Source organism: Lygodium microphyllum, chromosome 29 (genome assembly GCF_053477565.2).
Source record: "Lygodium microphyllum isolate KBCC chromosome 29, Lygodium_microphyllum_v1.1.10, whole genome shotgun sequence".
Lineage (NCBI taxonomy): Eukaryota > Viridiplantae > Streptophyta > Polypodiopsida > Schizaeales > Lygodiaceae > Lygodium > Lygodium microphyllum.
In genome coordinates this window covers 113,247,582-113,274,420 of record NC_141163.1, presented here as the reverse complement: position 1 = coordinate 113,274,420, position 26,839 = coordinate 113,247,582, and the positions used below count along the sequence as shown (strand labels likewise).

The window sequence follows — 26,839 nt, the reverse complement described above, 5'->3', positions numbered from 1 at the left end:
CGGGGACTCTATAGTATTTGCATTGTAAAGCATTACATGGCAAGTTTTTGGCTGTGGCTGAAGTTCAATCACAAATGGAGCTTTGGTACAAAAGACTTCGCCATATGAGCCAGAAAGGCCTTCAGGTTCTCTCCTCTTTAGGGAGATTTGATGTAAAAGGCTATGGCCTCGATTTTTGTAATGATTGCATATATGAAAAACATGTGAAGTCTCCTTATTACTCTGGTGTCGCTAAGAAGTCAAATGCTCTTGATTTAGTGCACTTTGATGTGTGCACTATGCTTGTTATTTCATATGGGGGTGCACGATACTTTGTCACTTTTATTGATGATTTCAATAGAAAGTTGGGTGTGTGTGTGTGTTAAAGAGCAAAAAGAAAGTATTGGATATCTTTAAAAGGTTTCATGCTTTTGCTACCACACAAAAAGGGGTTAAGTTAAAAGCTATAAGAATGGATAATGGGGGCAAGTATGTCTCTAATGAGTTCAAAAAGTTTTGTGAGATGTATGGCATTAAGAGGAAGTTGACAGCCTCTTATAATCCTGCATCAAATGGTGTGGGTGAAATATATAATCACACACTTTGTGAGAGAGTTAGATGCATGTTGTCCACAAGTTAATCTCCCGCAACAGCAAATGTGGGGAGAGGCTCTTAAGATTGTAGTTTATGTATGCAATTGCTCTCCCAATCGTGCATTGGAAAATGGGATTCCTGAGGAGGTTCGATCTGGCAAACTTGCTTCATATGACCATTTGCCAGTCTTTGGTTGTGATGCCTTTGTGCATGTTCTTGTAAATCAGAGGACAAAACTAGACATGAAATCCATCAAGGGCAACTTCATGGGACATGGAGATGAGGGAGAGATGGGTTATAGAGTTTGGCTTCCTCAGGATAGGAAGATAGTATGCAACAAAGACGTAGTATTTAATGAGGCAAAGTTGCTGAAAAATGCAACATAGAGCGACCATGACAAAAAGAAGGTCAAATTTCAACGTGAATAGCCAACCATTCAACAACCATTAGTTGAAGATTTTGTTTCCTTTTGATGTGGAAAATGAGCAACAGCCTTTTGTGCTACAGCCAACCATTCAGCAACCATTAGTTGAAGATTTTGTTCCCTTTTGATGTTGAAAATGAGCAGCAGCCTTTTGTGCTACAGCCAGAAGATAATGGACAGCAAATAGATGCACAGAATGGAATAGGACAGCAAGAAGAATATGCTGAAAACAGGTTACAGCAGCAAGAAAATGTTGAAAATAAGCCACTAGGTGATGGTCTGCACATACGAGAGTATGTAAGCCCATTGCCTAACAATATAGATCATTGGGGAAGAAGGTCTACATGTGTCAGAAGGCGGCGCCACAGAGGTTTCAACTATCTTTGGATTGCATTTTATTGATTGATGAAGGTGGGCCTTTGACATTTAGAGAGGCATAGTCATGTGAAAACAAGAGAAAGTGAAAGCTTGCTATACAGGAAGAGATAAAGTCCTTGTATGCAAATAACACATGGGAGCTTTTACCTTTGCCCAAGGATAGAAAAGCTATCCCTAACAAATGGGTTTACAAGGTGAAACGTATTGATGGGAAAGCCCAAGTACATGCCACATTTGGTTGCTAAGGGCTATACACATACATAGAAGGAAGGCATAGACTTCCAGGAGGTTTTTTCACTAGTGGTGAAGATGTTTTGTTTGCTCTCATTGCATTCTTGGATTTAGAGTTGGATCAGATGGATGTGAAGACTGCTTTTCTTCATGGTGACCTGGATGAAGAGTTGTACATGAAACAACCCGAATGTGTTGCTATTCCAAGGAAAGAGCATTCAGTTTGTAAGCTGAAATGCAGCTTATATGGGTTGAAACCAGCCCCTAGATAGTGGTTTAAAAAGTTTGATACTTTTGTGCTCAGTCGTGGATTTTAACATGGCCATGCAGATCATTGCTTGTACACTTAAAAAGTTGATGATGGAAGCCTTATTGTGTTGGTCTTATATGTGGATGACATGCTGATTGCAGGAACGCACAAGAGTATTTTGAATGCTCTTAAAAGGCAGCTGAGTTTAGCCTTCTCAATGAAAGATTTGGGGGCAACTGAACACATTCTAGGCATGTGGATTAAAAGAGATAGAGGGTAGCACTTGTTGTTTCTCTCACAGGACAAGTATCTCGACAATGTACTTGACGGATTTAATATGGCTGATGCTAAGCCTCTTGGTGTGCCTTTACCGCCACATACAAAGCTTAGCAAAGCTGATTGCCCAAAGGATGATACAGCTGCTAGTGCTATGAAGGACATACGTTATGCTTCAGCTTGTGGTTCTTTGATGTATGCCATGGTTGCAACTCGCCTTGACATTGATCATGCAGTGGGAGTTGTTAGTAGATTCATGTCTAACCTTAGTAAGTCACATTGGGAAGCAATGAAATGTATCTTTAGATACTTAAAATATACACAAGAGAAGTGTATATGCTATGGAAAGGGTGCACTAGAGTTGTAGGGATTCTGTGATTCGGACATGGTACAAGATCTTGACAAATCTACCAGTGGGTATGTCTTTACTTTGGTTGGTGGGGCTATTTCTTGGTGTTCAAGGTTGTAGAAAAATGTGGCATTGAGTACTACAGAGGCTGAATATATTTCAGCCACAGAAGCTTCTGAGGAAGCTATTTGGCTTGGCCGTTTGGTCTTGGATTTTGGTCTCTCTTTCCATACTCTAGTGCTTAGTTGTAATAGCCAGAGTGTAGCATGTCTGACTGAGAATGCCATGTTTCATATATGTTGTCATGAGGACATGTATTTTTGAAACCTCACTTAACATGTGGATTAATTTTTAATCATATGGTTAAGTAAATGTTGCACATGTGAGGTGTAACTGGGGTTAGAGTAAATTTACGAGCCCGAGATCCGAGGAAATCACGGATGTCAAAGGCAAAAGTTGCTATAAGTCATGCTACACATGTACTTGGCGGTATCTGGTGCCAGTTGTTGGCCTAGGTTATTCATTTGGCTATAAGTGTTAGTTGGTGACACTAGGGAAGTGGCGTTTAATGGTACCTAACGCCAATCTAATGTTCAAAGATCGTGCAGAGACACTCGAGAATGGAAGTTGCCTAGCCAATTTAATTATTGGCTAGTCAGATTATTTTTTGGGGCACCGAAATATTTATCAGATTAATTTTCAGTATTTAAAGACTAAAAATTAATGTTTAATTATGGATAATGCTGAAAAAACCATTTGGGAAGGTTGCCACTTGTAAAAAATGCCCATGCAATGCTGAAAAACGTCTTTAGAGGTTGAAGAGAGGCATTTTTAAAGTGTATTCAGCTTGCAAGAGAGAGGGAGGAGATGCTGCTGGTCTGATTTGCAGCCATTGGAGGACCTTCTGAGACAGCCAGGGGCAGGAGAAGACCAATCAACAGTAGGTGATAGTATCTATAGGCTGATGAGACAAGCCATGAATAGTAAATGACCAAATTTCTTTAGTTCTTTGCATCTACAAGTTGTTGAGACAGGGCACTAGCAGTAAATGATAGATTTTCTTCAGTTCTTTTTGAAGAAAGTCTGAATTTTCTCTCTTCTCAGCATTCTCTCTCATCTCCTAGCCTTTCTACAGCCTTGCTCCAAAAGCCTTGCTCCAAAGATTACAGCATTGAGATCACCAGAGATTGAGAAATTTCAGATGTAAACCCTAATCTGCAGCAGAAATTATGCTTTAGCAACAACCTTGGGAAGCATGTCAAAAATTGGAGGCTCCAAGACTTGGATTCAACAAGGCTGAAGCTGTTTTTAGCCTATTCAAGTGGAGGGACTGACAAATTTTTGAATTTGGGGCATTTTTCATCTCCATCAAAGCGCGTGAAGGCCAATTGATTGCCCGAATCAAGGGGCAAATTAGATTGAAGACTTGTTGGTCATTTTGGACAGCAAGGGGAGTTGGAATACCGAAAGGGATTGGGAGAATTCCATTGTACATCAACTTCTTTTTCAATTAAGTTAAATAAATACCAAAAGGGGCGTCAGTTTTGGGGCCAACAAGGTGTCCAACGTCCAAGATTATATGGTAAAGTGTGCATTTGAGTTTTATGAATTTGTTAATCGCTGTAAATAGTGCTTAATCATGTTATTTACCACCCTATTCGAGGAGAAAGGCTGGTTACACACGTACCAAACATATAGATGTTTGGTTCCACTTCATTCGACAGGTCTTGTACGATGGTCTTGTTACAGTGACTAAGGTCAGAACCCAAGATATGCGCTCATCCCAACAGACTTGACACCCAAAGGGGCAGCAAAAGACTATGATGAGGGTGGAAAAGAAGTGAAGTTTGAGTCCTTCAGTAGTTCTCAAGATAGGTTGAAAGCTTTGACTTTCATTCAATAGTTTGATGCAGCCTATTTAGTGGGAACTTCACCGAGTCCTCGAAGATTTGAAAGGCAGTCACTTTCTTGAAAGGGAATGCATTACATTGATGGTCCACTCTTTTGATGCAAGGTATAGCACTGTCAACGTGGGTACAATTCAAGCAAATGTTTGCATGGAATTGGTTGACAAGGACCTTTGAGGTGAAGATCTTAACAACTTGGAATAAGCTGGATGCTAAGGAATGTGAGAATTTGGAGCAATATAATAAGAAGTTTTGGGATGCATTGCTGCCTATTACTTCTTATTGTCCTTTACTCCTTCATGAGCAAGTGGAAAAATATGTTTATGGGTTGTCCAAAGGAATCAAGGATTTTTGCATAAATCCACCGTGTCTAGAATGTCTCAACTCATAGAGACTTCACCTACAGTCGATGCTTTGCTGTATGGGAAGAATTCGGGCTTCTTAGAGAGTGGCGAAAAGTTGAATAAAAAGTTGTTTAAGATTGAGAAAAGGGGCAATTCTGAAAATCAGCTTGAAAAGAGGCCAAAACAACAAAAAAAGGGCTAAAAAATATTGTCACAATGTAGGGAATTGATGACAACAAATAAATGTTTTATTTGTGAATAGAAGAGTCGCATTGCAAGGGACTATCCTAATAGGTAGCAACTTGGAAAATCAGAAAATTAGGGAGATTCTAAAGGAAAGAAGTCCAAAACTTTAGTGGGATTGGTGCCAATGTTATTAGTGATCAATCCAATGATGATTTTACTGAGTTTGTAGAGTATGGGGCAAAATTAGTAATCAACATGCATTGGTTTTCTTTGATAATGATACACATCTCTGTTGACATGGTAGTCTGTCTAGGCATCAGAGAGGATGAGATGGGATCCATGGGGAAAGTTGAAATGGCATATAAAGGCCATGTAGAGCCCGCCACACTGCTCATTGAAAAGCTGCGGTTGCATATACAGGGATATATGGATAGCAAAAAGTTCTTCATTGCTTCACTTAAGGGTTGTGATATATTGCTTGGTATCCCATGGTGTTACCTTATGCATGCAGTAATTGATTCTCGTGCAAAAAAGATCACTATTCAACAAAAGGAAAAGATTCTTATACTTGATGTAAAGTTGAAAGGTGAATCTTTCCGTGTTGTATCTGCAACTGTCATTTCTAAAGTAATTTAAAATTATCTTTTAGCGTACTTGGTTTTTACCAAGGATAAAGACGATAATGAGAATGTTGGGAACATGTCTAAGTTAGAGAAGGATTGCATGCCATTTCTCAAAATGTATGTTGATTGCTTCGCTCAGTTGCTTCCAAGGCAGCTACCTCTTAAAGACCAGAAGATTATGGCATAGATCTTATCCTTGGAAGTAGCCTACCTACTAAGCCACCTTATAGAGTCTATGCAGCCTAATAGGAGATTATGAGTTAAGTGAATGAGTTATTAGAAAAAGGGTTGATTCAACCCAGCTCATCTTCTTTTTTTAATCCAATGCTTTGGTGCAAACAAAGGGTGATTCATGGCGTATGTGCATTGATTATCATGCCCTAAATAAGATTAGGATAAATAATCGCTTTTCGATACCTTGGATCAATTATGTTATGAAGAGATTGTAAGGGGCGGTCATATTCAGCCGTGTAGATTTGAAAAGTGGGTATCATCAAATACGTATTAGACGCGAGGATGTGTGTAAGACACATTTCAAAACATCTTTTGGGCTATATGAGTTTCTCGTTAAGCCTTTTGGGCTTGCGAATGCTTGTGTCACTTTCAATCGGATGATGCGTTGCATTTTCAAGCCACAAACAGGGGATAGATGTAATGCTATGAATGAGACCTCTCCATACATGTTTTGGAACTGTCCTTGTTCATAGGGGCTTACTCATGTTTTTTGCTCTCAGACTCCATTTTCCTTCTTTTGGATTTGGCAAGCTCTTTTAGCTCTTTGGCTTTTGCCCAGTCAGGTTGAATTCCTATGTGACTTTCTTTTCTTTGGTGCGCTTTTGGACACTTTGGACTGTTTGGAATTCCCTCAACGTGCCTACTTCTGGGGCCAATGTTTTTGATGATTATGCTTTAGAAGATTTGTGGGCCAATCTCTTTTGACAGCCTTGTCTTGAAAGCATTGGATAGGCTTTTATATGATCTTTCTTATTGAGTATTTTGAAACTTTTTAGGCTATGCTTTTCTAGTGTTCAGTCTCTTTTTGTTGGGAATAAAGGCCTCGTGTCTTTAAATGTGCTCGGGTGTGAGCACACCCTTAGCACTTGTACTTACACATATATATCTATCTAAAAACCTAAAGGTACACACTCGTCATTGTATCTAAAAACGTGCTCACTCTCTACTTTGCTCCCTCTCGCGCACACTCTGTCTCTCATTGCGCGTTAGACAGTCTGTCTCGATCGTCGTGCTCAATTGGTCCCTACAAACTGGTATCAGAGCCTAGGTGCTCAACACTCCATCAGTCTTGCAGAAGTCAATGGTAGAGTCGGAGTTGCAGGTTGGGCTACAAGCATCGTGGGCGACAGGACTGACGAAGTTGAAGTCAATGGACTATTGGACGGGGTGCGACAGGTCGTGAAGAGGCGACGGTAGGTGATGAAATGAGCTGACCAGCAAGGCGACGACCAACAGTGACTGACGGGACACTCGGGTGCAAGCGTAACGGGCAGACGCTTGGTTGGGGGTCCAGCGTGGACCACGACGCCAGCAGGCTTTGTTGATAGGCGACCACACGATTGTCGACTTGTAGAATGACCCGGGGGAGGGGGGGGGGCTTCATGACAGGGGCCCCACGATTGACTCGCGAACAGGCGACGGGGGCGACTGCACGACGACCAGCTGACGCGGCGACTTTCTGGCAGGCGATTTGACGACGCGATGCGTGACGGGCGACACGTAGGGGACCCACATAATTTTCGACAAAATCAATTTCGTCTTGAAATTCCTTTTTCCCACTGATAGATGTTCACACGTGGAGGCACAACTTCCAAATTTCGTGTAATCTTGGCCAAGAAATTTTGTCCCCGACATTTGGGGCTTTTAATGTACATGCGCAAATTGGGCTGAAATTAATCCATTTTCTAGACATTGAGGCACATTGGACCCCGTGCAATTTGGGGCTTTTGCAGTTTGGGCAAAATTTGTGCAGCATTTGGTCATTTTATGTACATGCAGGATGAATACCGTGCAATTTGAACATCAACACTTTGTAAAATTTGGGGTTTTGCTGAAATTGCTTTATTTTGGCAAAATTGGATTGTCCTATGCATGACAGAGGAAATGCAGATGTGTGTTTGACGCTTTGAGCACAAAATTTTGGGGCTTTTGATTGTTCGTGTCAAATTTTATGCCCGTGTGTACATGTACAATAGAAATTGCAGCTGAAATTTTGGGATTTCTCATGTAATGTGATGCACATGCCCTTGGAACAATTGTAATCAGTTGGATAATGCTGTAGCACATGGTTTGGTGCTTCTGAAAATTGAAATACAGATCTGAAATCTGTATTTCTGCATGGTCATTTATTGCTGATTGGTACTTGTTTCTACCTTGGTCACTTGGGTGACAGTTTGCGTCTGCATTTGCTGTTTTTTTTGTTACATTTGGGCTGAAAATCATGGCTGGCAGCAATGACAGCAGTAATCTGATGCACATAAAGAAGCTTGAAGGCGCACATAATTTTGCAGTGTGGCAAAAACAGTGCTATAATATCGTCTTACAAAAGAAGCAGGCAAAGCCGATCAAAACCCAAGAGGCAAAGCCTACGGACATGGATTAGGACGATTGGGATGAGTTGAATGAGCTTGCACGCTCAACCATAGAGTTATTGATTTCTGATGCCTTGCTCTTCAACATTGAAGGTTTGGATTTTGCATATGCTATATGGACTAGATTGGAAGAACTGTATGCATAGAAGAGTGTTGCAAGCAAAGTGTATTGGCTGAAAGAGCTTATGGATTTGCATATGAAAGAAGGTACATCAATGCCTACTCCCTTGAGTGAGTTTAACTCCATTTTCAGCGAGCGGATTGCCTTGAAGTTCATGTTTGATGAGGAATTTAAGGCTACTTTCTTGCTTTGCACTCTACCAGAGAGTTGGGATATATTCAGGATTGCTATGAGCAATTCTAATGTGATCCTTTTGTGAAGTGAGTGATGCGCTGCGGAGATGCAATGTCTGGCGATGAAATGTCAGGTAAAGAGCAAACACGTGAGCAACAGCAGCGAGTGAGAACGAGAGATGCAAGATGTTATTGGGTACAATTGGAGTGTGTCCCACTTTAGGTTTTTAGATAGATATATATGAAAGTACAAGTGTGCTAAGGGTGCGTTCACACCCGTGCACATATAAAAGGCACGATGGCTCTTTATTCCCAACAATCTCCCACCTAAAGGCAATGTGCTTTAAGAGGAGAAAAGAATCAGCTAAGTCTAAGTATGTACAAAGCTGAAATACATATATCTATCCAACTCCCATCATCTGTCGGCAATGAGCAAACCGCTCTGCTGGAAGACCTTTCGTGAGAAGATCTGCAGGATTATCATCTGTATGCACTTTGACAAGCTCAATGCTCTTGCTGTCAAGTACATCTCTGATGAAGTGATACTTCACCTGTATGTGCTTCGTCTTTGCATGAAAGACGGGATTCCGTGCTAGCATGATAGCACTCTGACTATCACAATGAAGAACGGGTAACTCTGTAATGCCAAGATCTCCCACCAGACGTGAAAGCCATAAAGCCTCCTTGCATGCCTCAGTAGCAGCCACATACTCTGCCTCTGTAGTAGACAATGCAACACACTTCTGTAGCCTGGAGATCCAAGAGACTGCTCTTCCTGTGAAGGTAAACACATACCCAGAAGTGGACTTTCTACAGTCCGCATGACCAGCATAGTCTGCATCCGTAAAGCCAACGACAGATGCTTTCTGCTTTCCAAAGCAGATGCACAAATCACTTGTGCCTTTGAGGTATCTCATAATACCTTTCACTGCTTTCCAATGCTTTTTACCAGGGTTTGCCATATATTTGCTAACCACTCCCACTGCAAAGGCAATGTCAGGACGTGTAGCAACCATAGCATACATCAAGCTGCCAACAGCTGAAGCATATGGAATCTTGGCCATTTCAGCCTTCTTATCATCAGATGTAGGGCTGTCCTCTGCACTGAGTTTCACATATGGAGGCAATGGAACACCAATTGGTTTCCCCCCCTCCATATTGAAACGTTGCAAAACCTTAGAGACATACTCCTGTTGAGATAGAAGGAGTAATCCTTTGGACCTATCTCTGAGTATTCGCATGCCAAGAATGTGATTTGCATCACCAAGATCCTTCATGTCAAAGCTGCCGTGAAGACTTTGCTTCAACGAATCCAAGGCATGAGTATCCCTGCCAGCAATCAGCATGTCATCAACATACAGAACCAAGATAATTAGGCTGCCATCTGCGGCCTTCTTGGTGTACAAGCAGTGATCCACTTGACTTCTTTGAAAACCTTGAGACTGCATAAATGTATCAAACTTATGATACCATTCTCTTGGTGCTTGCTTCAGCCCATACAAACTCCGTTGGAGCTTACATACCATCTTCTCTTTGCCTTTAGCCACAAACCCTTCAGGCTGCTGCATATATATGTCTTCATGCAGATCACCATGTAAAAATGCAGTCTTTACATCCATCTGTATGAGCTCCATATCTTCAGCTGCAACCAAGCCCAAAATGGTTCTCAATGTAGTCATTTTGACTACAGGAGAGAAGATCTCATCAAAATCAACTCCATGTTCATGCTTGTACCCCTTAGCAACCAATGTGGCTTTGTACTTTGGCGAGGAACCAGAAGTGACCTTCATCTTATAAACCCATTTGCATGGAAGCGTTTTCTGCCCTTTAGGCAACTGCACCAAGTCCCAAGTGCCGTTTTTCTCAAGAGATTCCATCTCTGACAGCATGGCTTTATACCATTTCTTGCTGTCCTGTCTGTCCATTGCTTCCTTGAAGCATGACGGCTCACCACAGTTAGTGATCATGACATAATCAGCCACATTATTTGCACCAGGAACGAATCTGTCGGGCTGTCTAGTAGCCCTAGACGATCTCCTAACCCAATGATCATTGTTTGCTGGCTGTTCAGCCTGCATATTATCATTTACAGCTTGCTGTCCTGGCATTTCAGCCTGCAAATCAACATTAACAGCTTGCTGTCCTGGCTGTTCCTGCAGATTTAGTGGCTCATCATTATGGGCAATGGCTGGCTGATCATTTCCAGCATCATTTTTTGCATTCGCAGGTTCATTTACAGCAGGTATTTGCTGCTGTACAGTGGGCACATTTTGCTGTCCAAAAGGTACTTCTTCCCGGAATACAACCCTATGAACCTCCTCAGTCTTTTCGGGCTGTTTATGCATGCGACCTTCCCGGAAGATAACATCATTGCTGCGCACTGTTTTCCTTTTCATGGGATCCCACAATCTATACCCCATTTCACCCTCGTCACCATATCCTAGGAATATGCATTTACAGGACTTTGGCTCAAGTTTGCTGCGGTCTTCCTTACGAATGTACACAAAAGCCTCGCAGCCAAACACTCGTAAATGAGCATAAGAAGGTGGCTTGCCCGACCACGCTTCCTGAGGGACTCCCCCCCCCAAAGACCTGTTTGGTGACCGATTGATCAAGTGAACGGCTGTCATAACAGCCTCTGCCCAAAAACCATGGGGTAATGCAGCATGAGACAGCATAGTACGGACTTTATCTTGTATAGTCCTATTCATACGCTCTGCAACTCCATTCTGGGGTGGATTATGAGGGGCAGTGAGCTCCCTTTTTATCCCTTTGCTGTCACAAAATGCCTGAAAGGCCTTGGACACATATTCCCTACCATTGTCAGAGAGAAGACACTTAAGTGTCTTATCAGTCTGATTTTCAACCAATGCCAAGAAGTTTTTAAACTTGTCAAGTACTTCATCCTTGCTACGAATGGGGTAAACCCATACCTTCCGTGTAGCATCATCGACAAAGGTGACAAAGTACTTCTTCCCCCCCAAAGACAATCCTGGCATCTGACATACATCTGAATGTACTAACTCTAGAGGTGAAGATTTCAAAGAAAGAGATTTCTTATGAGATGTCTGCGCATGCTTACCATAGACACAATGATCACAATGCTCAAAATCAGCATAACAGAGACAAGGCAAGTAACCCAAACGAGAAAGAACTTTCATTCCTGTTTGACTCATGTGTCCTAACCGGCCATGCCACAAAGAAACACTTGGCTGCTCGGTTACTGCGACAACATGGTCACGCACACTAGATACATGAAGAGGATACAGAGTATCACTCTTTGAACCCCTGGCAATGACTCTAGATCCTGTACTGATCTTCCATTTTCCATCGCCAAATGTGGTATGATAACCATCATCATCTAGCTGCCCGGTACTGATTAAGCTCTTCTTGAGCTCAGGTACATGACGAACATTCTGAAGAGTAAAGACAGAACCATGCTGAAACTGAAGCTGCACACTGCCAATGCCTGCAATATCACATGCTGAGTTGTCCCTGAGATGGACAACACCATGTCGACCGCCTGTATAATCGGAAAACCAATCTCTGTAAGGGGTGACATGAAAGGAGGCACCCGAATCTAAAATCCAGGTATGCATGTCATCAGCCGAATCGGCAACCAATGCATGGGCATCAAAACATGAAGACACGAAGAGTACATTGTTCCCACTGCCACTGTCCTGAGTGACTACATTCACCTCTTCGATCTTGACACTGCTCTTCTTGGGCTGGCTCTCTTTCTTCTCTTCCTTGCTGTCCTCTGTCTTCTTGCCTTTCCCTTTCTCTTTCTTCCACTTGTAACAGTCACGTTTGAAGTGACCCTTCTTGCCACAGTGGTGGCATTCCACATTCTTGCCGCGAGACATGCTGCGACCCTTGCCATCAGATTTTCCCTTCTGCTGTGATCTGCCCCTGGTATGCAAGGCACTAGATGACTTACTTGATGCATTATTTTGCCTATTCATCTCTTCCATAAGCAAAGAGCTTTCCACGTCAGAATACATAAGCATAGCATTCGAGTTACTCAAGGCAGTCCTGAATGTATCCCAACTCTCTGGTAGAGTGCAAAGCAGAAAGGTAGCTTTAAACTCGTCATCAATGACAAACTTCAAAGCAACCAGCTGGCTGAAAATTGAGTTGAATTCACTCAGATGATTTGACATAGCAGTTCCTTCTTTCATCCGCAAATCCATAAGCTTTTTTAGCCAATACACCTTACTAGCTGCACTCTTCTGAGCATACAATTCCTCCAGTCTAGTCCAAATGGCATAGGCAGTGTCCAAACCCTCTATGTTAAACAGCAGAGCATCAGAGACAGATAGCTCAATGGTCGAGCGTGCAAGCTCGTTCAACTCATCCCAGTCATCTTGTTTCACATCTGCGGGCTTTACCCCTTTGGCCTTGATCGGCTTAGCCTGCTCCTTCTGCAACAGGATATTGTAGCATTGCTTTTGCCACACTGCAAAATTATGTGCACCCTCAAGTTTCTTGATGTGCATAAGATGGCTGCTATCGCTGCTGCCAGCCATGATTTTCAGTCCAAAATATGACCACAAATTCAGCAAATGCAAGCCCAAACTGTCAAACAAGTGACCAAGGTACAAACAAGTACCAACCAGCAATAAGTACCAGTTAAAAGCAGAAATTTCAGATCTGCAAATCAATTTTCAGAAGCACCAAATGTTGTGCTACAGCACTCCACAACTGATGACAGATGTTCCAAGGACAAATACATCACATTACATGAGAAGTCCCAAATTTTAGCTGCAATTTCTGCTGTACATGCACCCACGGGCATAAAATTTGACCCGCACGGTCAAAAGCCCCAAAGTTTTGTGCTCAAAACATCAACCATACATCTGCACTGTCTCTGACATGCATAGAGTAGACCAATTTTGCCAAAATGAAGCAATTTCAGCAAAACCCCCAAATTTTTCAAGTGTCGGGTGCCAAATTGCATGAAATTAAACCTGCATGTACATAAAATGACCAATTTGCGCACAAATTTTGCTCAAACAGCAAAAGCCCCAAATTGCACAAGGTCCAATGTGCATCAATGTCAAGAAATTGGGTCAATTTCAGCCCAATTTTAACATGTACATGAAAAGCCCCAAATTTCGGAGGCAAAATGTCACAAATTCCTGCAATTTCTGAGACAGAATCTCACTGTGTGTCTTGCTCATGTCAAATCTGGACAAATCCCCAAATTTGTGGCTCAAATTTGCCCAAAATACAGAACTGTGCTTACACGCGCGAACTCCCGTTAGTGGGCAAAGGGGGCAGCTTGCAGTAAACCTTTGAAAATTAAAAAATTTTGCAAGAGAAATTTGACGAAAACTGTCCCGTAACGTGACGACTGCTGTGTTTTGACCTGCCGCCAGTGTTTTGACCTGCCGCCAGCTGCACGTGGCCTGGAAAGTCACGAACTGACCTGGCGTGACCTGCGTGACCAGCGCCTGTGCAAAACACGTCACTTCTGACCTGCGCCTGACCTGCACGCTGCCTGGAACTGCACGCCTGACTGCACACTGTCCAAGAACAGTGACGAGCTGACCAGAAAATGACTGACTGACCTGCGCGCAACCTGGGAAATGTCGCCTGGCTGAAAAACGTGACCTGTGGACTGCGAGAAGCACGAACACCTTAACCGAAGCTCTGCACGGACTGCGAGAAGCGCGAACACCTTAGCCGAAGCTCTGATACCAGTTTGAAGTGAGTGATGCGCTGCGGAGATGCAATGTCCAGCGATGAAATGTCAGGTAAAGAGCAAACACGTGAGCAACAGCAGCGAGTGAGAACGAGAGATGCAAGATGTTCTTGGGTACAATTGGAGTGTGTCCCACTTTAGGTTTTTAGATAGATATATATGAAAGTACAAGTGTGCTAAGGGTGCGTTCACACCCGTGCACATATAAAAGGCACGATGGCCCTTTATTCCCAACATTTTGTATGTTGATGTAGAGAGTGCTCTACTTATGGAAGAGATGAATTAGCAGAACAATGTATCCAGTAAGTCTTCCAGTGCTTTGCATACTAGGGGCAGATCACAACAAAAGGGTAAATATGATGGCAAGGGACGCAATAAATCATGTGGCAAAGATGTTGAATGCCATCATTGTGGCAAGAAGGGTCACTTTAAACGTGATTGCGACAAATGGAAGAAAGAGAAAGGAAAAGGTAAGAAGACAGATGATAGCAAGGAATAGAAGGACATTCAGCCTAAGAAGAGTAGTGTAAAAATTGAAGAGGTGAATGTAGTCACTCATGACAATGACAGTGGGAGTGACATACTCTGTCTCTTCACTCTTTGGTGCACATGCTTTACTTGTAGATACAGATGATGACGTGCATACTTGGATTCTTGATTCAAGTACTTCCTTTCATGTCACTCCTCATTGTGAGTGGTTTTCTGCCTATACAGGGGGCCGACATGGTGTTGTCCATCTTGGGGACAACTATGCATGTGAGATTGCAGGTATTGGTAGTGTGCAGTTACAATTTCAGCATGGCTCTGTCTTTACACTTCAGCATGTACGGCATGTATCTTAGTTCAAGAAGAGCTTGATTAGCACAAGGCAGCTAGATGATGATGGTTTTCATACCACCTTTGGTGATGGAAAATGGAAAATCTGTAAGGGATCTAGGGTTATTGCCAGAGGTTGCAAGAGTGATACTTTGTATCCGGACCATGTTGTTGCCGTGGCCGAGTAGCCAAGCGTTTCTTTGTGGCATGGCTGGTTGGGACACATGAGTCAAACATGAATGAACGCGCTTTCTCGTTTGGGGTTCTTGCCTTGTCTTTGTTATGCTGATTTTGAGCATTGTGATCATTGCATTTATGGCAAACATGCACAGACGTCACATAAAAAGTCTCTTTCTTTGAAATCTTCTCCGCTAGAGTTAGTACATTCGGATGTGTGTCAAATGCCAGGATTATCTTTAGGGGGAAAGAAATATTTTGTCACCTTTGTCGATGATGCTACACGAAAAATATGGGCTTGTCCTATTCATAGCAAGGATGAAGTGCTTGATAAGTTTAAAAAATTCTTGGCATTGGCTGAAAATCACAGATAAGACACTTAAGTGTCCTCGCTTTGATAATGGTGGGAAATATGTATCCAAGGCCTTTCAGGCATTTTGTGGCAGCAGAGGGATAAAGAGGGAGCTCACTGCCCCTCATAATCCGCCCCAAAATGGAATTGCAGAGTGTATAAATCGGACCATACAAGATAAGGTCCATACGATGCTGTCTCATGCTGTATTACCCCATGGTTTTTGGACAGAGGTTGTTATGACAGCTGTTCACTCGATTAATCGGTCACCAAACAGGTCTTTGGAGGGGGGGGGGGGAGTTCCCCAAGAAGGGTGGTCGGGCAAGCCACCTTCATATGCTCATCTGAAAGTGTTTGGCTGCAAGGCTTTTGTGCACATTCGTAAAGAAAAACGCAGCAAACTTGAGCTAAAGTCCTGTAAATGCATTTTCCTAGGATATGGTGACGAGGGTGAAATGGGGTATAAATTGTGGGATCTCGAGAAAAGGAAAGTAGTACGCAGCAATGACGTTACCTCTGGGAAAGATCGCATGCACAAACAACCCGAAAAGGCTGAGAAGGTCTGTATGGTTGTATTTCGAGAAGAAATACCTTTTGGATAGCAAAATGTGTCCGCTGTATAGCAGCAAATACTTGCTGTAAATGAATCTGTAAATGCAGGAAATGATCAGCCAGCTATTGCCCATGAAAATGAGCCATTACATGTGCAGGAACAGCCAGGACATCCAGCTGTTAATACTGATTTGTAGGCTGAAATGTCAGAACAGTATGTTGAAAATGGAAATTTGCAGGAACAGCTAGCAAACAATGACTATTGAGTTAGGAGATCATCTAGGGCTACTAGACAACCTGACAGGTTTATTCTTGGTGCAATTAATGTGGCTGATTATGTCATGTTAACAGACTGTGGTGAACCATCTTGCTTCAAGGAAGCAATGGACAGACAGGACAACAAGAAATGGTATAAAGCCATGCTGTCAGAGATGGAATCTCTTGAAAAAAATGGCACTTGGGACTTGGTGCAGTTGCCTAAAGGGCAGAAAACCCTTCCATGCAAATGGGTTTACAAGATGAAGGTCACTTCTGGTTCCTCACCAAAGTACAAAGCAAGATTGGTTGCAAAAGGGTATAAGCAGGAGCATGGAATTGACTTTGATGAAATTTTCTCTCCTGTAGTCAAGATGACTACATTGAGAACCATTTTGGGCTTGGTTGCAGTTGAGGATATGGAACTCATACAGATGGATGTAAAGATTGCGTTTTTACATGGTGATCTTCATGAAGACATATATATGCAGCAACCTGAAGGGTTTGTTGAGCAAGGGAAAGAAAAAATGGTTTGTAAACTCAAAAGGAGTTTGTATGGGCTGAAACAAGCACGAAGAGAATGGTATCATAAGTTTGATACATTCATGCAGTTCCAAGGCTTTCATAGAAGTCAAGTGGATCATTGCTTGTACACCAAGAAGGCAGCAGATGGCAGCCTGATTATCTTGGTTTTGTATGTTGATGACATGCTGATTGCTGGTAGGGTCACTCATGCCTTGGATTCATTGAAGCAAAGTCTTCATGGCAGCTTTGACATGAAAGATCTTGGTGATGCAAATCACATTCTTGGCATGAGAATACTCAGAGATAGATTGAAAGGCTTACTCTATCTTTCTCAGCAGGAGTATATCTCCGAAGTTTTGCAGCGTTTCTATATGGAGGGGGGAGTATTACCACCTTCAATTGTAATCCCATTCTACATGGAGGAGTTAATCAATGGCGATTTCGCCAAATAAAGTTGTATGCATGTACATTCATTTTTTCATGAATCTTATGCGGGTCTAATCCGGTTCTACACGAAGTAGTTAATGGCAATTTCACCGAATAAAGTTGTGTATTTATGTACATTCATTTTTTCATGAATCTCATGTGGGTATACAATTATTCCTTATTTATGTGCATGGCCACATCTAGTATACTCTTATTTTAGTTTTGTCGTGGGCATAGCATGTTGAATGTCTTGGAGGGTTTCATGATCTGTACCAGTTGAAACTTGCAATGCAAGGTACGACCTGGATAGGAACATGACCATCAATGTAACGAGAGCCACTAAGATAGGAACTTTAAAACTTCAAGTCTGCCCATTGTTCTCTTAGAGTTGTTTTGTTTTGAATGTTTGAGGGAATGGAAAATTACAATTTGTTGTGATTTTATCAGGCAGAATCATCAAAGAGCATAAGGTGATGGAGCATGGCAAGGTCAGTGCTCCAACAACATCCGTTGGTCGCAGGTATCTGGCTTTGATTGCATTGTGTAATTTGAGTCTGGGATCTTTTTGGTAAGGAAACTGTAACTGGTAAGGATGCACCTGCAGGGCTTTAGCTTTACGATCGAAGGAAAGTAAGGAAGAGATAATTTGTTGGCGACAAGAGCGCAAAAAGAATTATCCAACACGTGCAAATGTTTTGCGCAAGGTTTGGTCTTGATTTATGTATTGCTAGAGCTCTGATGCATCAAACAAAGTGGGTAGACGTATAATGTTATTGTTGACTTGTATTCCTCACTGACAGATGGAAGAAACGAAGTTAAAAAAAAGCAAAGAAGAGTTTCCTGACGAGGAATCACAAAAGCGTTGCCAGGTATACACCACATAGAACCTGCATAATGAAATACTGTTGAATGTGAGAAAACAAATACACCAAGTGGTCAAAAGTGGTAAACTTATTGCTATGTTCAAGTGGGTCAGTTTGCTAATGGTAATTTTTTTCTCCCTGTTTCATTTTCTTGCAGCGCCTAAGAGAGGTCCTTCAGATGCAGAAAGCACTTGGCTGTCCAGTTGCAGAGGTTCCTGCCTATTATCTGCGTCCTGTCAGACATGACCGGTCAAACAGAAACAAGAGGAGTAAAGACATGAAAGAGGAGGACATGGTAAGAAAAGCAACTGAGCTGATTGGTAAAGAACCTGGACAGGATATCAGTGAGAGGCAGGATATGTTGGGGACGAAAAGAGGCTCACAACCAGGAGATAAACGTGAGATTGCACAGAAAGATGATGAGTTTTGTCACAAGCACCAGACCAAAGCGGCAGAGGAACTCCCCCAAAAGATGCTGAAGGTTCAGGACAGCAGCAAAATAGTCGAGCTTGAGCCAGGTTTATGCAGTGAAAAGACTGACCTACAAAATTTTGTCAATGAGACCTCTAAAAGTATCAAAAAACGTAATAATGAGGTTTCTTCTCAGAAACCTTCACGCAGAAGCAAGAGAAGTAAAAAGCAGGGTTATACAGATCTGCTGATTAGACGTGGTCCTTCACTTCTATCTAAGTTACTGAATTCTGACGTTCAAAAAGAGAGGAGCGCTCTCCTTCAGTGCTGCAGATTTATTGTAAATAACGCTTTTCTGCAGGAACATCCGACAGTTCCTTTAAAACATTTTGATTGGATAGAACCTGACTCACTTGATGGTGTTATATCAGATGCTGAAGGTACATGTGCAGACATGTCCGCAGGTACACATTTAGGCAGTGGAAATGGAGTACAAGCACCACCTGAAGAATCAAATGCTGAGGTTGCCTCCAATCCTGATGCGAATTCTTCTTTGATGGTCTTAGATTTGGCCTGTCCTGCTGATGTCAAAGTGGAAAAGAGATCTCTAAAAGTGGAAGAGAGCAGTGACAAATGGGCTCCACTACAGAGTAATGCAACTGAAGAGGCAGTATCCAGGCTGAAACCTGCTCAAGGGCCTTTCAGAGTTAGTAGCTTGCATACTGACTCACAGTGTATGCAAAATGCTATGTTTAAAGCAGAAGACCCTGGAGATTGGAAACAGTCTCGGCATCCCTTCATCAGGGAGCAAACTATTAGCGATGGAAGTGAGTCTTACCTGAATGAGCACTTGGAAGGGATAGTTTCTGATACAGATATTTCTGAAGAGCCCTTCGATGTCAACACCCTTTTTGCTGACAGCACAGATGCACCATTGCTAGTTGAGTCCAAGGAATTGCTGTCAGTCACGGAGGTGCTTCTACAGAAATAGTTGAAAAAGCACTGGCAAGCTGAACAGCTGCATTGTTGAGTCAACAAGAGGTTCTTGCCAAGATGTGTTTTATGGCTGTAATTCTTGAAGAGAGAATCCAAAACATATTGCTGGAGGGGCTGCTGAATACATTATGTGTGGGAAAATTACAGAACTTTGTTTGAAACAGATACATACAGGAAAGTGGTTTTGCATGAGCAAATGAAGCACATAAAGAGCTGGAAACATGATCCTTGCAATCAAAATCTGCAGTATGGCTAGGAGCATTATCATTTTATGCTCGAGTAAACCAAGACTTCAAGCAATAGAGTGATCTGATACGAAATTGAGCTTCTTGGGTCTTGCAGCTCGACCATCCAAATTTTCCCTCAACTGTCCATGATTCAGATTGGGTGATATTCTAAGGGTAATTATTCCAGTAAAATGTGATCCTAATTTCTTCCTTAGTACCATGTTCTGTGGGTAGAAACAGGGTTATGCTAGAATGTGTATATTGGAGGGCAAAAACTTGTCATGTAGATCCTTTTACCCCTGGATTTCAACCTGGGGACTTAACATCTAATCAATATCTTGGAACATTACTTGCACCTGGTAATGCGTAGTTAAAGAAGAAAAGGGTACGATTGGTTTAGTATGGTTTTAATTTCTGCACAGTGAAGCAGATTAAAATGTGGCATAACCAGAAATCGTTGAATCTCCTGCCATGCTTTGGGGAACTTCACTCTCTCCCCTACTGAATTGTGCACTCCTGTTACCTTAACCTTAAATTTTCTTCAAAGCAGTAAGTTTTGAATTGCATTTATGCACCAAATACATAAATTATTGTGGAAATTTGCTAAATACGCCTACTTTTTGTGAAAATTACCAAAATACAATATGAACAAGTTATTTATGGAAACAAATGTGCCAATTCTTGAACTTAATATGATATTATTAGCTTTGGATTTTGGAGATGGTTTTAATCATCTCTCTCTTACACTTACACACACACACACACACACACACACACACACACACACACAACAATATTAGTAGGTGCAACAGTACTAGGAGTAGTAGTGGCTGTTCTAATCAGTTTAAGCTCCATCTGATGTGCCTCCTTGATGCTGCACTGTGATCTATCAAAACAAACTGATGACTGATGACCCACTTTATGGGATTCACGATCATCATTCTCAATCCATCCTTGTACATACACAGAAATGCGGCATACCCAACCTAGGTCGTCATGATTCTCGATGTTCTCTATGTATGTTTAGGGTTGATATGTTGCATTGCATGACCAAACTAGGTTGGCATGGTTCTCAATGTTTTATTTGTATGTTTTTGGTTGACATGTATGTAGTAGCACGAATGCCTTCCTAGCACATCCCATGAACATAGTTTAAGAGTTTTTGAGGTAGGATTGGTGGTGACTTGTAAGTAATAGGTATTGATTGGCCATTGCGTAGTATCCTTGAGTAGTTAATGGTCTATAAAGACATCACAAGCCGTGTTATGAAAAGTGGGGCTTTGAAGTCCTCTTTTTGTATGCTAGCCATTCCTATCACTTTGCTTTAAAATTTTTCTTTTTACCTTGCCAAGATGCTTTTCATTAGTGTGCTCTTTAGAGACCTAAAATACGAGTGTAAAATTTAGTTTAAATTATACAACAAAATTTTTGTATGTTAAAATAATGTGACTTTAGTCATTAATTTTTTATGTTTGCTAGGTATTTGTGGATTAACTTTTTTATTTCGAGATGATTACAAAGTGTAACTGTTTTAATGTGCATGGGTTACACCATGAGAATCATGTAAATGCTTCTTGTGTATAGTAATCACTTGTGAATGACTAATGTATGTGGATGTCCAAATCATCGATGATACAAAGATGGGTGTTGAATTTTGTACTTATATATATTGCACTAACAATTTTTGTTCCTAGTCCTAGGATTTTTTTGACCTAAGCAGTGAAGATGCAAACATGCTACACCATGGCACTACTATTTTCTAATATCTATTATTTCCTAACCTAAGTACGTTGTTACAGGATGCAAGCATGCTACACCAAGGTGCTACTATTTTCTAGTGTGTCCTTTTCTAATTCGAAGCATGGTGTTACATGATGTAAGTATATTGTACCAAGGTGTTACTAATACCTATGTTTCAATGCGACTTATTATTTTCTAAATTGTAATAAAATTGTTATTTATTTTTTGCATGTTGGTGTAGGGTGTAAGTAGACTATACCAAGATGGATAAAACACAAAATTTAGTATAGATTTATATTTAAAATAAATAATAATTATTTATGTATTTTTAGGCTAAGTAGTATGGTATTTAAAATAGATAAAAAATATTGAGCTACAAGCTATTAGTGAATAATAAAGGAATCCTTAGTGATTAGGACCTTTAACTTAAATACCTTGATATCTTTGGTGAGGTTGAAATGATTAAGGTCCATATTGCCTTTGGAATAGTCATATACTATCATCACATTTGATCACCTCAATACCAAGAAAGTATCTCAACTCATCCAAATCCTTTAGTGATAACATGTTATCTGGGGTATTATTATGGAGTATATGGTTGCATTGTTCATAATTAACATAGTTCTTAGTAATGTATACATATAAATGCAGCTTAGATTTCAATAGGAACACCACTTGTATGGTTTTCATTATAAAATGGGTCACGACTCCACTTATTTTAAGATAAAGTTTCCCATATCCTTTTCCAATGTGGGGAAGGAAGAATATGAATCAATTGAAAATATAAAGGACCTTTGAGGAAAAAAGGGCTTTCATGATGTTTTATTGCAAATGTGTTCAAAATCCTTGGCCTTAGATGCTTGTATCTCTTGAACAAGAATTACACATTTTAATCTCTCCATTACACCAAGTGCAAAAAGTGTTGCACCACATTGTATCCAAGAACAATCATCACTCTCTAAGTATGGAGGTATACTATACATAGTAATTGTTGGTTATGCAGTATCCAACCTTGGCATGTGCACGCACATCATTATGATAGTCCTTATAATAGTTTGTGATCTGTATCGCGTGCATGCGTCCACACATTTTTTGACTATGATTCTTGCACTAAACATACTTGTAGGCCTTCGATCTCTTTTAATAATGACACAAGCACTTAAGTATGAAGTTGTGTCGTAGATAATCTACAAAGTATAGGAAACTTTGTCTTAGGCATTCGAAGAATTAATTATATGTCATTTATATCAAGGTTTGTATGCTTTCATCCCTTTTACGGGTGATACATGTACTTAAATATGAAAATCTAATGGTAGATAATATATAGAAATGATATGAAACTTTGTCAAGGTAGGCATCCATAGAATTATGTTACTTATTATATCAATGTCGCTCCTTTAAAGACTGTACATGCATTGCAATTCTCGGCTCAACTCTCGCTCATGGCTGGAAACACACAGACGTACACACAACTTTTGTAGTTTCTTACATATTCACTCACACAAACGCAAAGTTAGGAGCTATAATGATATTTGGTTAATATATTAAGGCTTTTCCGATGAAGGGACCTGTGATAAAATCGTGGCACGTCGATAAATCAGATCAGCCTCGCACGTACTGATCTGCCCATTCATCGAACTAACAAACCTCAATGGATAATCAATATGATTCGAGATCATTTTTAATCAGGTCCGGCCTCTGTCTCTTCGTACCAGCATATATCTAAATACAATTTCCAAAGTCTGTCTGTCTGTCTTGCTCTCATTGGCTGACAGACTAGTATTATAATTGCTTTCATGATCATGGGATGGGACGCGATCAGTATTCCTGTTCTCTTTCTCTGAGTTGGAGTATATTCCTGCCTATATACACTGCATGCAACAACTGACCATGGCTGCCATCGTGCTTAGGCTCATCATAGTACTGCGCAGTTTTAGCTAACCGTCCTATCCCACCACCACCACCACCACCACCACCACCACCACCACCACCACCAAGCTCTAACGATGGAAAGAGAGCGGTCATAACATCAAACAAACAAACAAATATATTCATGGCTATACGTGTTATATTTTTTGTCTCCTCTCGACGTACTGTGAAGCAGGCTCCGTTTTTTTGCGTGTTGAGCCTTGAATATCATATATACATGGCGAGTTAACAAAGAAGTGTGTGTCGAAGTCACGTCTCCTAGACTTCTTCACTCAACTTGAAATCAAGGCAGTTAAGGGTGGTTAACAAAACGGCAAAGAAGAAAAAACTCGAAAAGATACTCAAGAGGGCAAGGAAAATAGCATTAAGATCTACATTGATTGAGGAGAGACCATGGCTACCCTTAAGAGTTGGGATATTCTATGTGTAAAAGTGTATCTTTTATGCATAATCAATTGTGACCCTTGCTTTTTGAAAAAGAAAAACCCAGCCATGAATGTAAACCTAGCCCCGTCGCAATGTGAGTTACTGAAAAAGGGTTGCCGGAAGAAAAGGGGTTGTCCAGAAATGACAAATCATAAACAAAGTTAAAAGTATCCATTCTAACATGTCCATAATAATAGTCTAGTGGTTTCAAACTTCGCGGAATAACATGAAGAAGAAGAGGAAGAGGAAGAGGAAGAAGAAGAAGAAGAAGAAAGAAGAGCAAATTTGTTTCTTTTCACAGTGGACATACATACTTTTAACATTCTTTCATTCTTACTCTCACTCACAACCATTCGCTAATGTGGATATTATGACAAGATTAAATGGTTAATTGTGAGGAAAACAATAGTGCATTTGAATTGTGGAAGAAGATACCAGTCTTTAATTATCATTGCAATTGATGTTAAATGAAGAAGGCAACCATTTTTGTCATGTTTTCAATCAACTTTTGCAAATCTCATGATTTCAAAGGCATGATAGCTTATCACATGATACTACATACTGGCTTTAGTCACGTGCTCAAGGGATTTCAAAGGTAATAATATCCAATAGATTATGCTTTTTGGCTACAATTACCTATCATCAATTGGATTCCAAAAATGGAAAAGTCCATCAAATCATGCCTTTTGCGAGAAACAATTGGAATCATATGCTATCATTAGCCAACATGAGGCCAACAAAGAGAGAATATTGTGAACAATGCAAGCACAAGAGCCAAGTTGATGTGATGGAGATTGATTAATCTAGAAAAGGAAGAATGGCGATTTACACAATGAAGTTCTTTAATAATAGCACCCAAGGTATGGGGACACAACCAAGTTATGAAACATTTGATGGCATTCTACAACACCCTAGAATTTCATTGTATAGAGAAGGGCAATAAATGCAAGTAGCACTAGTAGCCCATGTGTGTAATACATTAGCCCTTATGAAACATATAGTGAACATGAAAGAGTTGTTTTTAAAGACAATTCACAAACCATACTGATGAACTCAATTGAAGCCACGCCCATTCATAAGGTGAAAAAGGTTCTACAAGTTTTCAAGCGATTCTTGTGCTAGGTAAGATCTTGTGTTCAAGCCACTAAAGATGATGGAAATTGCTTATTCACACTGTCAGCATGCTAGAAGCATCAATAAAGTAGTATCATGATTAAATAATTAACTTGATTCTCCTAGTTTCAAGGGTATCTTTTAATGATATCATTAGTATTGTTCCATGTTGGCACCATACCTTGTATACTAGTTGAGAAATCTTTCATTTCATCCTAGTAAATCGATCCATAGTATTAAAATAACTAGCTAGAATAAATGTGCTGAAAAGCATAATGTTTAGTGTTGAGCAATTGTTACTAACATATAAGTTAGTATTAACTAGCATAAATGTTAGCATTGGCTAGGATACATTTGTTAACTAGCATACCGTTTATGGTTGAGTAGCATTCTAGCATGCAATTGATTACTAAGTAGCACAGATATGAGCATTTACTAGCATACTGGCATACATGTGATTGCTAACTAGCATGGAGGTGAGTATTGACTAGTGTGCTAAAATACATGTGATTATTATAACAAGCGTATATGTGATCCTTAGCTAGCATACATGTATTAACTAGCACACTAATTCTTTTTACCAACATTTTTGCATCTTGTTGGTTAGCATATTGGCTGATAACATGACTTCATCTTAAGTATGAGAATTTCATGCTAAGTAGCATATTTGTTATCCTTAATAGTATGCTCATAGTATGAGTTTCATGTTAAGTACCATATATTTTTGGCATTTCATTTGCATATTGGCATGTTGTTTGGAATGGGAAATTCAATTGTGTCTGTTTGATCAATTGGAGCCTTTCTTTGTTCGTCAAGTGAAGGATAGATATATTGATGCTATGAATATCATGTTTAAATTTCTTTCCTCAAAGATGCAATCAACCACATGTTCTCTTTGAAATTTGGTCTCCATGTATTTGGATATCCATGAAATTGTGACATTTGTTGGGAACATGGTGCCCACAAACAAGCTTATCTCTAGGCATACGTTCAATGATGTTATAAAATTATGCAAGATAATAATCTATCCAAAGTTAGAAGAAAAACCCTTTCATGATAGAAATTACTTGATGGGAGAATGCCAAAACTATGGCATGAAGAAGTTGGCATGCCACCCTTTGGAGACAAAAGGGAGATAATCCTATTATTGTGAAGGTATTTGCATGTGTTATGTTGTAGATAAAAATGAAAAACAAAGGAAGAGGAAAGATCTTTTGAACAAAGAGATGTAGTGTTTTGAGTTCCTCCCCTTATTAAAGTTCAATATTAGATTTTTCATAACTCACAATTACATTACTCCATGGAAGCATAATAAGTTAAATAATATACATTGGTAGACTCTGTCAAAAACTATGCTTTCAAATGGTACAATGAGATCCAATTTATGCATTGGTATTTGACACAAGTTATCGTACTTGTACACATAATTTATCAAGAAGACTGGAGAATTCATCAAAATTATCCACTTTTTTATTTTAGATGATAAAGTTGATGACACATTATATGTGCAATACTAATATACATTACACTTCAAACACTTATAACAACAAAGAGTAATAATGATTGAGCATTGGGTGTGATTTGATGGTGGTGCTGCACAGTTCAAGGCTTATAGATCATTCTACTTTGTAGTAAGGTGTATGCAAGATTCACATGTATTGAAATGGGTCATCTCACAATTGAGACTTGGCAAGGAGGAATGTGCCACAATAGAAGTTGTGATCAAGAGAATATCAACCGATGAAAGATTGAAGCCAAATGACACAACATCAAAATGTGTAGCTAAACTTTAAACATATAAATTGTGCACATGTAATCTATGAGGTCCTTCTTGGAGATGTGAATAGGGAGATAAAATGGAATTGTGAGTGAATCCTAAACAC

General features: G+C 40.4%; 1 protein-coding gene across 1 annotated transcript in view; it reads left to right on the top strand.

The window, feature by feature from the left end:
• NUFIP (GATA zinc finger protein) overlaps positions 1-20,134 on the top strand; it is a 43,114-nt gene extending 22,980 nt beyond the window's left edge. The window contains exons 4-7 of the mRNA XM_087671691.1: positions 17,699-17,771; positions 17,856-17,955; positions 18,052-18,120; positions 18,272-20,134. Coding sequence (XP_087527817.1) covers positions 17,699-17,771; positions 17,856-17,955; positions 18,052-18,120; positions 18,272-19,516 — 1,487 coding nt within the window. The 3' untranslated portion in view covers positions 19,517-20,134. The remainder of the gene's footprint in view (positions 1-17,698; positions 17,772-17,855; positions 17,956-18,051; positions 18,121-18,271) is intronic.
• Positions 20,135-26,839: the final 6,705 nt, after the last annotated feature.